General features: G+C 36.6%; 1 protein-coding gene across 2 annotated transcripts in view; it reads right to left on the bottom strand.

Moving 5' to 3' along the window:
- Positions 1-15,089, bottom strand: part of LOC106080027 (eukaryotic translation initiation factor 4B-like) — a 36,424-nt gene that overhangs the window by 8,179 nt on the left and 13,156 nt on the right. For both annotated transcript variants that reach the window (XM_056003488.1, XM_056003489.1), the window contains exons 8-12: positions 12,591-12,962; positions 12,119-12,227; positions 11,502-11,527; positions 10,701-10,887; positions 1,151-1,257 (exon numbers count right to left, since the gene is read on the bottom strand). In XM_056003488.1, coding sequence (XP_055859463.1) covers positions 1,151-1,257; positions 10,701-10,887; positions 11,502-11,527; positions 12,119-12,227; positions 12,591-12,962 — 801 coding nt within the window. The remainder of the gene's footprint in view (positions 1-1,150; positions 1,258-10,700; positions 10,888-11,501; positions 11,528-12,118; positions 12,228-12,590; positions 12,963-15,089) is intronic.

A 15,089-nucleotide genomic window follows, 5' to 3' on the forward strand; every position in this document is an offset into this window, starting at 1 on the left:
TAAGCAGTTAGTGTCAAATCTTTTCTACAATGCCCGAAGCATGCTAAAGAGGTCTAGGGCCATTAAGAGCAACAATAGCGCAAATGGAAAAGGGGGGGGGGGGGAAATTGAGATGAACCTTTCAATTTCGGCAAATGGCCTTTGAGATGTTCAAAAGACTGGGTTGATTGCCTTCTTAGCAATAAATTAATGATTGTAGGAATTTGTGGGGTAATTGGCATAGCTGTGGGTGTAGGACAAGTGATAGTCATTGTGGCAGCCTTTTTGATATATATGGAAGCAATCATCAGGTAACCATCTGATTTACCAGACTCTTGCTTGAGCTTATCCTATTTCAGATGCGATTTAAGTGCTGCTTCACCAATGTTTCAAATGTCAATTTGTTTTGTCTACAAGACCAAGGAAGGAAAAGCTTTTATTGAAGCCAAGATTTGTAGATCTAGGTAATCTAGATATATCTTTTTCAAGCCACAGTGTATTAAACAGTGTCTCATGTTTAGGCATTTTAATACAATCATAGGTATCTAGATCTAAATCAGAATCTAGTATTCAAGAACAGTCCAATGATCAAGTCTTAGGTAGATTATATCTATGATTCTTGTATAAGACACACTGCTTTCTCAATTTCTTCATTTACAAGGCTAATTGCTATCAATTTTCTTTTACCATAGAACAGCTTAGTGTGACCTCCGTTGTAACTCAACTGTTGGGTGGCACTAGTGTGTAGTTATTTTAACAAACATGTTCCATACTCAGAATAAACCTCACAATACATATATATTCCCACTGAGAAAAATATCCAGGTCCAGTCTCTACAAGGATCAGTCAATAACTGAGGTTTTCACTTCATTGTTAGTACTAGACCAATAGCTTTTCTGTGCAAAAGGCACGAGATAATCAAAGTGACTACAAAATCACTTCATGTCACCAGTGAGTCTCAAACGAGTCTGTGTCATCCATGACTACTCGCAAGCTAGCAAGAGGGAAAAAAAAAGATACAAAATGAGCAATGTGGAGAGTTAAACTCGTATTTGCATACTGGCTGTCATTATTTTTTAAAGAGATTTTGCGTAATGAATACACATTTTGCATAAAGGTAGGCAGGTCTGCTACTAGTTGGAAAATCTGGTCTGACATTAAATTAACTTACCAGATCTATCACCACTGTGGCGTCTACTGTCACCTGTACTATTTAGTCTTTCTCCGCTCAGCCTACTACCACGTCCACTTTCAGAGTCTTTTCTTTGACTGCTAGCACTAGATTGAAAATAAAATGTTAAATAAGCACACACGTTTTGTGTTTTCTGAAAGCTGGACAAATAGTCCAAACCTTTACAGATCATAAGAATATCTTCAGCAATAAGCTAGTGCATTATAAAGTCAAACCTCATCAAATCTAATAATAGTAATTATAGCAATGTCTTCAATTCCCAATATTAAGAATGAATGCAGTGTTTCACAGTGTTTGCATATTTTGTCAAATCTGAAATAGACAAAAATGTTGTACGCTGGGTATCTACACCTAATGGAGCTTTTGAAATAAAAACATTAATTTGCCTATCTAAGGTGTCATATATCAGTTTTAGAACCCTTGCAACATTTGGTGACTAGTAGTCACTTAACTATTCCGTGCGGTCAGCACGAGATTTTTCTTGGTCGGGAAATGACCACGAGGTGAACACCTCAGTTGAGGTTGGTCTCTTGTAGAGAGAGGAGCGTTATTATCTCCTCAGGTATAACATATGATCATAGAGTTATTTCTTTTGGATATGTATAATGTGTGATGTCTTTTGTGATTTATTATATATGTGAATAAAATCCATGTCTGCTACCAGCGTGTTTATTAATAATTCTAAATGTTGTCGTTGGAGAGTTTTGTATATTAGTGTTCTTACGCACTTGCAAATCTAGTGCGTGTAGGAAAGTATTTAGTTAAGAAGAACATTATGGTAGTACCAGAAGAGGTATCTACGACACACAGAGACATTCGCGTCATCACGCCTGTAACAAGAACCAGGCCGTGACATATGGTGGCCAGTAAAGGTGTCCTAAAAGACAAGTGAACCTGCACTTCTCAACGAACCTACACCTTTCAAGTAAACAGCGCAAGAATACACCTAAGACCAGAACATTTTTTTTCCCAAGATGGCGTCTAACTTAGCATGAACTAAATCCAGATTGCTCACAAGATCTACAAGGCAATTAAGGTATTTACAAGACATTGCAGTTCAACCTGTAATAAAGCAAGCTATAAAACATCACTAGATCTAGATTTGAATTCTGTGTCAAAACGCCACAGAACACAATCGCCTGCCCGCCACTGTCTAGACAAGATTCCAACACATTGAAATTCAGGTCATCTCTAACTAGATCTAGGTCATCAAAAACTAGTTAGACATCAACACCAGTTACGGCATTACAAGCAGAACGAGCCTTTCAAGTAACGTAAATAGCTTTGCCAAAGCTATTCCACATCTGCATGCTGAGATTCATCAACTACAGCATCAACCCTGTGTGAAACCGAAAGCAGAAGACAACCCTGGTCCTAAAGCTACCTGTGTGGAACTGAGAGCAGAAGACAACCCTGTTCCTAGAGCTCTCTGTGTGAAAGAAAGAGCTACACCACTCAAGACACTGTTTGATGACAGATACACCGCTTCATCATCGAGTGCTCGCCATTATTCATCATTGGCACACTCAGACTCTGACATGGTCACTACCATTCAAGTCTTGTAGAGAGATTGCTCTCAGTTGAGACACTCATCTACTTATGGTCAATATTTTTATTTTCAGCATACTGATGGATATCCTGATTTGTTGTTATTGATTGGGCTACTGAGGAGTAATACATAGCCTAATATACAAGTACCTGTACAAGTTCTATCTTTCCAAGAAGTGGATTATATTAATTTGAACTAACAGAAGCCCCTAGTGATTATCTTGGATTACCTATTTGTGAACTTCCTAACCACTGTGGATTATTTTGTGGATTATTATTTTGGATTACTTGACAGAACTTGTATTAATTGTAAATTGGAGCATTTGAGCCATCCAATGGCATATGACTGGATTATTTTAGTACTACCACTTTGATGCTCATATTGACATGTATTATTAATTAGATTACTTAAAGTTACATGGATTATTATTGAACTACTCAAGCTGTATTTGCATTTGACAAGCTACAAGAGAGAAGAGGATTAATCTACACTAGTCTACAAGAGAAGAGTCTGTAAGTTATAATTATAATTAACAAATTGAATAATTAGCTCAATTTTTTTTAATTAATTTATACGAATACTACATTTTTATTTAACTTTCTATTTCTCTCTGTCTATTCTGTGACATACCCATTATCATAGTGTGTAACTGTTTCACTCAGTATGCCTAATATCCCCCCTTCTTTTTTTTCTCGTCCTCAGCATGGAATTGCATAAGACTTTGACCCTTGACCCTGCCTCGTTGCCCCCTGTGTCGTCTATGGCTGGCCCCCTGCCTCAATTACCTCCCCACCCCATGGCCATGACTGTTGTCAAATCCCTACCACCTCCGAGCATGCTGGGATTGAACGGCATGGCCAGCCTGAATGGCATGGGCCAGCTGGTCGACCCTGCCTCCATCGGTGCTCAGGGACCACCATCTTCAATATCACTAGCTTGTTCGTTGCCCACACCATCAGCTATGACAGGTGGGAAGCCACTTCAAACCAAAATGAGGGTAGGACTTACAGCTACATCAGCATTCAAGGCAGCGGAACGGCCCAAGTTCTCTCCCTACTGACTAGACCCATATTTTCAAATGTAAATTTACTTTAGTTGCAAACCCTTTTGTTTATTGTATACATATTCCTAGATTTTAAAACTATTTCAGTAAAACAATATCAAGGTTAAAAAAAACAACTAATGAAACAACAACATCGTTTAAAAATTTTTGATCTAATAAAATTTGAAATCTAGGAACTATGTTTGAAAAGTCTGTAATTCCATTTTTCTACACCTGCATAGCACATTTATAGTCAACGTTTGTATATTGTTTAATGTATAAGCATTTCTTGATTGTCTGCAAAAGCTGGTCAATATTGCAAACACCTAATTCAAAATGATAAAATGACATACATTTTTTTTTATAAATTAGTATAAAAGGAATCAATAACATAGCAATAAAATTGTTTTATAGAAATTGTGCAATTAATTCTTAATGTTTTGTTCTTATTTTATTTTTTATTTTAAAATTGTCTATATATATATACTATAATAAAATAGTGATAGCAAATTTGGAATGTGATTCATAATGTTCAAACTACTGTAGTATTGTTATGTACTTCCTTGAACTTACTTTTTAGTACTTGAAGCAATATTTTGTAATTTGATACCATCAACATTTGTTGATAATAATTTGTGATTGAAAAAGTTCTTTTTTACTACGCTGCTTTTTAATTGAACTCAATTAGTAGGGTTTAATTAATTTAGTTAACCTAAAATTTAACTAAATTTAATTGACTGAAGAGTATTTCTCGTATTATACCCATATCACAGTAATATGTCTGATATTACCTTGTAACAATTTCTATTTTTAAAAAATAACTAAATAAATGGATTTTTGAAAATATTTACATATATTAATGTTTAACTTAACATCTAGGTCTAGCTAGATTGTTCTAGTAGGAATATTGTTTACACATGTATACACTGTCAGATATTTCAGTAGATTTTATTTCATTATTTCCTTGTTATGCTTCAATGGGATAAAAGTAATTACAAAACAATAATCAATAAACAACTTAAAACTATTGAAAAAATGTGTCTCTTGTCAAATAATATATACTTTTTATACCCAGCATTTATTGAAATGGCTAATTTCAGTGACTTAAGAAATTGCTTTTTTGAATTATGAAGAATTAATTATATTTTATATTTTCTTTAATAATGTTGCATATTAACACACACACACAAATGCATGCAAGGGAATATTGTTTGTACAATTAGATGTAAGCACTTTGATAGGGTTTTGCAGATGCTTTATATCTGGTCCAGGCGGTCTGAGCATTCTAAAATTTCTCTAGTATTCTAGTTATAGATCTAATGACTAATCTTTATGTATTCTATTGACCTAATGTTACCTAATGTTACTATCTATTTTTATTTCTTCTAGATCTAGAGTAGTTTATGCTATTCGGACCCCTATAGGCCAAAATTTCAAAGTTTGACTTTGACAGCGCATTATTTAATAATGGTTTGACATAGAAAAGAAAATGAAGTATCAAAATCTTCTTTAGTTTATGGAGAATAAGGATGACTACTTATATTTGTACCCCTAACCTATATTTTTTTTATTGTACTTAAGGTCAAAGAAGCCATGTGTTTTATTTAATTCAGACAAATTTGACCTACATAATTTGATTCCGAACACCATAATTTATTTCAGTCTCTATATTTAGGCATCAATAAACTCAGATTTTAATTCTATATTAACATTAACTAAATTTTAAGATCCCCAGGCATAGCCCCTCATATGAAATCATTAAGATGTTTTCAAATTGAGCATAAATACGAACACAAAAAATAAAAATATGAACACACTTATTCTACCAAAATTAGGTGACTGGGATAGTGACTTCTACACAGACTTTTAGACTTATTTTATGTTTGCATGATTAGATGTGTGTTGAATGTTTGTGTTAGGGTTAGGCAGAACACTCAGGCAGAAATACAACAGACTCAGACTCAGCCTACTAGTCAAAACGTCTGTGAACAGGGAAAAACGAGAACGTTGGACCAACACCTGTGCAAGGTTAAACCTAAGGGATAGCTCTAAGGCTTGGAGTATTCTGAGAAATCTCGAAAATGCTGGGCGTACGAAAACATCAACCCCATTATCTTCACCCAGTGGGGTAACCATTTCATCAAAGAAAAAAATTGTCACCTTGTTGAACAAGTATTTTGCTAAGATCAACAAATCCCCAATGTCCAAAGCCATTGATAAAGCTCGCAAAGCTGATGAAAAAAAAAGACCGAAAGGAACCACAGACCGAAAGTGCTGAGGGAACGACGAACTCCCCCTTCTCGATAGGCGAGCTTAATGCTGCCATAAGGAAATGCCAGCTTAAAAAGGCTCCCGGGCCAGATGGTATCACCCAGGAAATGCTTAACCATGTAGGGGGGAAAGGAAGGGCCGTGCTCTTGGCATTCGTAAATAGAACCTGGGCAGATGGTGATCTGCCCAGGGCCTGGAAACGTGCCACCATTATTCCTATACCAAAAAAAGGGAAAAGATGCTTCCACTGCTGAGGGCTACATGCCCATCTCACTCACATCTTGTGTGGGAAAGATGGCTGAAAAAATGGTAAATGAGCGTCTGGTTTGGTACCTTGAGGAGTGCCCGTCTTATAGCTCCAGAACAGGCTGGTTTCAGGGCTGGAATGTCAGCTATAGACCAAGTCAACATCTTTGTGCAGAGCGTACCAGATGGATTCCAAAGGACCGAAAGCACATACACAGTCTTCATTGACTTAAAACAGGCATATGATAAAGTATGGCGGCCTGGTTTGCTTCATAAGATAAGAGCCGTGGGGGTGCTGGAACGAATATATTACTGGATTAGAGACTTCCTACAAGAGCGTACAATAAGAACAAGGATGTACGGAGAAGTGTCAGGGGAAATGACCCTCGAGCACGGCCTCCCCCAGGGTTCCGTCCTGTCATGCGCCCTTTTCACGGCCTTCATAAATGACCTACCGGCACAGCTAAAATGCCAAAAGCTGCTATATGCTGATGATATTGTCCTTTGGAAATCCGGAAGGAGCGCAACCTCTATACAAAAAGTGTTACAAGAAGATCTCCATACACTCTGTTCATACACACAAAATGGAGGCTAGAAATAAACACCTCCAAGACAGGCATATATGATAAAGTATGGCGGCCTGGTTTGCTTCATAGGATAAGAGCCGTGGGGGTGCGGGGACGGATATATTACTGGATTAGAGACTTCCTACAAGAGCGTACAATAAGAACAAGGATGTACGGAGAACTCTCAGGAAATGACCCTCGAGCACGGCCTCCCCCAGGGTTCCGTCCTGTCATGCGCCCTTTTCACGGCCTTCATAAATGACCTACCGGCACAGCTAAAATGCCAAAAGCTGCTATATGCTGATGATATTGTCCTTTGGAAATCCGGAAGGATCGCAACCTCTATACAAAAAGTGTTACAAGAAGATCTCCATACACTCTGTTCATACACACAAAAATGGAGGCTATAAATAAACACCTCCAAGACGGTCTATTCTCTGTTCACGCTCGGGACTGGCATTCTCGGGCAACCTTTCCAGCTCTCCCTCAACGGTGTGACTCTCAGCATGGAAAAGCTACCCAAGTACCTTGGTGTAACTTTAGATCGCAAACTAAAAATGTGTGAGCACATCCAGGATGTTGTAAGAAAGGCCTCAGGGAAACTTTGCATTGTGCGGAAGCTGGCATCCACGAAGTGGGGAGCCCGAGCAGACATGCTCCGATCCCTGTATTTAGGAGCAGTCCGATCACAGATAGACTACAGCCTACCTATGCAAATTTATGGCTCTAGGACTGCTCTTGAACAACTTGATAAAATACAGTCCCAAGCACTAAGATTTGTCTGTGGAACCTTTAGGACAAGTCCAGTAAATGCGGCTGAAATAATGGCTAATATTGGTCCACTAAACCTTAGGAGGGAAAGGTCAGTACTGACCTGCTATGAGCGGTATAAAAGGCTGGATGAATACCTCCCAGCTAGAAAACTAGTGGATGGTTGGAGATGCAGAAGACGTATCCAGATGCAGTCTTTTATGCATCATGCCACTAGACTATCTGATGAAGCTGGCCTCTCCACCAACCGACAAAACATTCAACGCTTTCATCCCCTTCCCCCTTGGTGTCGCCCAACGATCCCCGACATACGCTTAAAATTAGTAGACCCTTATGCCATTAAGCAAAGCCGTTCATCTAACGACCTTCAAATCCTAGCACTGGAGACCATTAATACCTTCAAGCCCAGTGCTATTTTTGCATACACTGATGGGTCGGCATCAATAGATTCTGGAAGAGCAGGCTATGGAGCCTACATCGACTTTCTTGGCTCTTACAAAGTCAAAATCTTTGGACCATGTGGTAGTGTTTGCAGTTTTGATGCGGAGACCATGGCAGTCATTGACTCTCAACTTGGCGAGGGACATTTGAGGGCAACACAGATTGTTGTGGTCACTGACTCAAAATTTGTACTGCAGGCTTTGCAAAGCCCCGGACCATGGCCCCCCAATATCAACACATAACATTAAACAATGCTATGGCACCCCTGTAATTATGCAGTGGGTACCGAGTCACATAGGTGTGACTGGCAACACAATTGCAGACTCTTTGGCCCACCAGGGAGGGCAAATTCCACCCACTGATGAGGCTGTAAGCTTTCAACAAGCCCTGGCTATAATACAAAAAACAGAAATGGAAAAGTGGTTTAAGTGCTGGGACAAGTCCCAAAAAGCCTGTGGAGTCTGGGAGCGCATGAGGCGCCCTGACCGCACTTCCCCGTGGTGGAGGCTGTCCAGGCCTGAGCAAGCTATTATAGCACAGTGCAGGACAGGCCACTGTCCTGTTGGCTCATATTTCTCGCGGCTATGGCCAAATTTTGATTCACGGTGTCCCCGCTGCGGGGAAGAAGAGGAAACCGTGCCTCATATTCTGTTTGACTGCCCCAGACTTGCTGATCTCCGTCTCGACAGGTCTGGGAAACCCAAAATTCTCTACCTGTATGGCGACATTTATGCACTACGCAAGACAGCAGGGTTTCTGTCCAGGGCTTTTGCAAGAGAGGATTTGAGCCTCTCAAGACCTCACTCTAATGGAGTTTGATGATGATGATGATGTGTTTTTTGTTTATTCATTTAATAAATTTCTAATACAGATGATATTTTGTAGTATAGCACAGGTTAGGATAGCCATTCTTCCCTATATAGCTGAATCCTCTATATTCTCTCTTCTCTAGATCTAGGCATTTAACTTCATTCAATGTACCAAGCTCACTCCAAACATTTGCCCATTTATTCTCTATTAAAAGAACAACAACAAACAAACAAATATAATATAAGATCATTAACACTGATGTCCAAAACTGGCTGTCCAAAATAAATTTTGGTAAGAAAATCATTAATTCAAACACCCTATTAATTTTTTTTTTATGGAATCAAACAACTTGGCTTATGAATCAAATAAATCAGCTCCAAAAACAGAATAAATATTGCCGGGCTCATTAGCATAGAATTAGCCAACCAAAAAATATAGCCTTAACCCTAGGAAGAGGTAAAGTCATCCGGGTAACATAGGAAAAAACAACAACCTGACTTACAACTTCGAAATTCTTTTTTATTAGAACAGAACATGGTTATTTATAAGGTGGTTTCATGGTGGAAAAGTAGCTCTGATGGAAGCGTTTGAAGTATCGAGCAGCCAGGTCTCCGAGTCATAAAAAGTGTGGTCAGAACCACTTCTTTAGACACTGTTTTTTGTTGGAAGGCAAGAGACCTATACCTTCAAATGAAGGTGTCCAAAAGCACTGTTGGCCTTAGCGAGGCAGTTGTTTATTTCTCTAGACAGTGACATAATTGGACACAGCTGCCTAAGTTTCATTCAAATATTACATGTGAAATGTTTATATCAGATAGTGGGATTGTATTTAATGATTTAATTGCAAGTACTATTGGAGAATACTTTCAATAATAAAAGTAATAATCTTTATAATCCATGAGGAAATTTATCTTACAATTTTTGCATTTAAAAATATATAACTATAGAAACCAAATATATTTTCCCACATGTTTCACTCAAACATTCACACTAGTTTCAATATTTCATTTGAAATGTTTAACCATTTCACCACTAAGCAGTTGTAAGAAACTATCTAACCCATCCCTAAGAGAAGGGATATAACTCTGTATCAGCTATTTTAAAAAATCTATTTTTTGACTAAATTCACAGAAAAAAACTAATAAAACCTTTTTTATAATAGAAAAAATACACCTAGGGTTAAGCATCATGTTTGAAGTCATAAATAGGCCTACAGAGGTCAAAAACATTAAAATATCACGTCATATTTAGTTGCCTTCCAATCTCCTGTTTGACTAGATCTAACATATTCAATACTGGATCTAGTATCAATTTTTTATTTATTTTCACTACTATCAGTCTTAAATGGTTCTAAATTACTTACCCCAATCATTATATCCTTATTCTACAGCTTAAACATTAATATTCCCATTAAAATCTTATTCTATTAAAGCCTAAAACATAAGCCTAAATATGTTCCATTTTCTCGGCTAGCAAAAAAAAAATGTAATTTTTTAAAAATCTTAAAAATCCATTCTAACATGCTGCAGATACAAAATAAACACCTAAAAATAGCATTACTATCACTCTTCTAGGTCGGAATTAGTAAAGGTATAAATAGTTATTCAAAAACTACCTGTGCCTGCGTAAACGAAACAACCCATCGACTCTAGTTGTCAACCAGTAGCGGCGACACTAGTTGTCGAAGGGTTAAAGCAGATCAGATTTGATTGAAACAAAAGATTGTTAAGTTTTAGAAGGAAACAAATGTAAAAGCGAAACTGTTGTACAATTATATTTTCTCTAGTTTCATTAATGTATAGATCTACTAGAACTTTCAGACATTTTTCTCACCTATTATCAAAGTCATCTTTTTTTTTTAGCTTCTCTTCAATTTGTTTCTCTCTTGCATATGTGTCTACAGGTTTGGCTGCTCCAAATATAGAAGATCTTGCAGCAGGCTCATTTTCTTTATTTTCAACTGGTTTAGAGCGTGGTTTCAAATTTAAGTGAGGACGTTCCTTTGGTGCATCCCTATGTTCTATGAAAAGGTTGAATTATTTAGTAACAGCAAAATTTTATATATTGCCCACATTTATTTCTGTAAATGTGGGGCGCGTGGTCGAGAGGCCAAGTTTGCTTGGCCACCTATGAAGGGGGCTCGAGGTTCGACACCCAACTCAAGCAGAGTTGTGTTTACTGAGCGACTAAACGCAACACAGAAAAACCTCCCAGATAACCCCTCCCCCACTGGTCCACAAATTAGATTAGACCATAGCGCTCTGAGTATGCTATAAGCATGAAAGTAGCGCTATATAAAAGCCATAATTTGATTTTTTGATTTAATTTAAATTATTTTAAAAGGTTTTACTATTACAAGAAAAAAAATGCAAACTATGTTTAAACATTTATTCAAGTGGTTATCAAAATGAATTTATTTCTACATTTGTGAATAAGCTTTTGGTTTCTGTTTTTGGACAACCAATAAGCTGCCAATGGTTTTCAATAGCCATATTAGCATAGATCACTTAATTAAATTAATTTAATTCTATGAACTGTAATTAAATACAATTATTCATGACCATTTCATTACATTATTTAAGACCAAAATTGAATAATAAAAGATATTTTTTAAAAATATACAAACAATTTTACCTTGACTTCCATCACGACTTACTGGTCTGATTAAAAAAAAAAAAAGAAAATGTATTACACAGTATCTATTGATATACTTTTTAAATATGCGTACAAATACTTTACCTTGGATTAATAACTTTTTGTATTACTTGGGAGAAAGAAGCAGAGAATAGGCACACATTGAGGGATTCTTGATGGCAGATGGTGAACACACCACAAGGAGGAAAAAGGTTGAAAATGCTGCAGCCTTTGGTGATAACCAATCCCAAACTAGTGACTCTATATGCCATACCTATAAAGTATTGGCCTCTAGTCATATAATAAGTTGCAAGAGGAAAAGGTAGTCTTGAGATCTAAAATGCCAGATTACTTCTATATAAAACTTCTAGTAAATTAAAAATGCTTGCTGACATTTGGTCTTATCCCACTCAGCTTCAACTCCCAAGTCTTACACCAAAATTCATATAGAATCAACATCTAAAGTCCCACCAGAGACTTAGTCCCTTATTTGGATTCCTCATGCCAAGTCCAGCCAAATAATATATCTATTATGTATATATAAATTGTAGAAAATACAAATAGAACAAATTTGAACTTAACATTGCTCAACATTGAAAGGTACCAGAACAAATTACCTTCTATCTGAGACATCATCTCTTCGTCCACGCTGAAAATCTTCTCGTTTGCCCTCATCTTTCCGTCCAGAGAAGCGTTCTTCATGACCTCCTCTTGAAACATAACGTCCTTTTAAACAATTACAGAGATTTTTAGTATTCTGATATGCACAAATCAAGAAAACAATTTGCCTATTCACTAAAAGGCTTTAAATAAGACACCAATTGTTAAGAGATTTAAAAGAATAAGATTTATCCCTATCTGTGTAATAAGCATAATTTTACTTAGTGAAGAAAGGGTTGCACATTTATTTGCATATTTTGTAATTTTTGTTTAATCTTATAAAATACAGCGTTACTTCAAAAAGATGATTAATAAACACCCTCATTTTTTTATTGTATTTCAGTCATAAGAACAAAAAGCACTACTTGCAATAATGAAAGTTCTCACATTAGAAAGTAACAATTTAATAATAATTCCTTTCAGCCATACCTTCATTATCTCGACTATCTCTGTTGAAGCCATAGCCTCGACTTGATCTTTCTCCACCACGATCTCTGTCACCACCATATCCACGATCTCTGTCACCACCAAATCCACGCTCTCTGTCACCACCAAATCCACGATCTCTGTCACCACCAAATCCACGATCTCTGTCACCACCAAAGCCACGCTCTCTGTCACCACCAAAGCCACGCTCTCTGTCGCCGCCAAAGCCACGCTCTCTGTCACCGCCATAACCACGATCTCTGTCGCCACCATAACCACGATCTCTGTCGCCACCATAACCACGATCTCTATCACCACCATAACCACGATCTCTCTCACGATCATTATAGCTTTTATCACGGTCACCACCAAAACCTGAAACATAACATGCAATGATTTAAGAAAATGAAATATGCCATCATGAAGTAAATCAACTATAGTTATCAAAGCATTTAGCAAAAAAAAAATTTTTTAATAATTTTATCCATTTTCAGAGAAAGAAAAAACATATATGTTATTCTGTTTGCAAGCTCTGTGTTATGAAATTCAAGTAAACTTATGTAAAATGAAATAAATAAAATGTAAATTTATGTACATTAAATAAAAATTTATTCGTAAAGTGCTGTTAACAATCACAACCAAACCTTGAAAAAATAATATTTCTAGTAATACGAATAAAAATTGGTTAGAGAACCACATCAGTATTTTAAAAGATATGAGAATAGAAGATTCTGATAATATCTAGGTCTACTTTTAGTCAAAGCATTTAGATATGGAAAATACATTTGAATTAAACAGACCGTGTCAAGGACAGTCACAGTAAAGATTATCCTTCTTAAAGTTAAAAAAAACAACTGAAGTAATAATATTGTATTTACATTTATTTTAAATGCTTTTTTAAAAAAAATATTTTACCCTTAAGATAGTATTTTGTGACTCAATAAGCCTTATGTGCAATATTTTTGGTCTATAACAGGTCTGAATAAACAGAAGTCTGTAATACTAGCCAGATATGATCTGCGACCCATTTGTGTATCAATGGTCTAGTGCAGTGATGCCCACCCTAATTTGACCTGCAGGCCATTTTAATTTCCAACACTCATGTCGCAGGCCCAGACCTGCCTACCAAAAAAAGTCCAAATGCGTAACGCTGATGGTCAAAATGCGTATTTTGGCACCAGAATGCGTGATCCACTATTTTGTCATATATATATATAATATTAGATCTAGATGTCATGATTAGATCTACAATCTAACTCTAGATCAATACGACAATAGAGATGATATCTAGACTAGATCTGGATCTATGTCTATATAATGAATATAATCAATCTACTCTAGATCTGGGCTCAAGAGTGTTACCGATGCTGTGGATCTGCTACAAATGTAGGTCTACTCCAAACTTTCGTAGGCTTACCTTCATCCTTGATGTATTCTATACTAAGACTAAGAATCTAGTCTAGATCTAGACTAGATGGTAGTAGATGTTATCGATCTAGATCTAGTCAATCTAAATCATACAACAACTAAATTGGATCTAGATTGTAAAGTACTGTAGAGAATCATGACATAACGTAATGACTAGCTAGATCTATTCCTGTATAACAAGTTATCTAGATTCTAGATGTAGAATCCAGATCTAGATAAGATATCTACAATGTCACTCAATGTGTTTTGAATCGATAGCACTTCGATATTTTTTTTCTATACAAATGAATACAGGAATCAGGGATTCAACATAATTAATTTCTACTAATGAACTTACAAAAAAAAAGTCACGTTGGTGTATCAGCTAACTGACGGTACCAACCTGCCACTCCCTCACTCTCGCGTTCTTCATTTCTAGACAAAATCTAATTGCTTTTAAGAACCAATCAACGTATAGGTCTGGACACAATGTGTCCCCCCCCCCCCCAACAGGACGGCTTAGCATGACCTACGTGACCGCTCGTAAGCTAGTCAAGAGATTAAAAAAAAAAGGATACAAAATGCGTAACGCAACGGATTAAATGCGTATTTGCGTACTGACTGTCATTTTTGGGAGATTTTGCGTAACGAATACGCATTTTGCATACGGTAGGCAGGCCACATGAACGAAAAGGTACTAAAACGAAATGAAATCGACCTGAAACTATTTGATTAGAAATTTACATTAATTAATGAGACATTTAAAGTTGTTTTTTTTTACGTGTCGGAAAATGGTATCATTTCTTTACTTAAAATGTGAGCAACATTGTAGCTAGCTTTACCACCGACTCATTTTCTTGTCTCTTTTTGATAAAAACTCTCAACAATCCACCAATTTCTAAGCATAGTTTAACAATATTTTATTTGTGGCTCAAACCAAGAATGCCATCAGTTGGGTTTCATAATGCTGTTATTTATGTTATGTTTTTTAAACAGCCACACTTTCTTTACAACTTAAATATGTTAGCTTATTATCATGTTCCAGAAAAAAAGTAAAGATCCGTTCACTTTTCCTGATAGACTCTACATTCAGGG

The sequence above is a fragment of the Biomphalaria glabrata genome, chromosome 11, assembly GCF_947242115.1.
Source record: "Biomphalaria glabrata chromosome 11, xgBioGlab47.1, whole genome shotgun sequence".
Lineage (NCBI taxonomy): Eukaryota > Metazoa > Mollusca > Gastropoda > Planorbidae > Biomphalaria > Biomphalaria glabrata.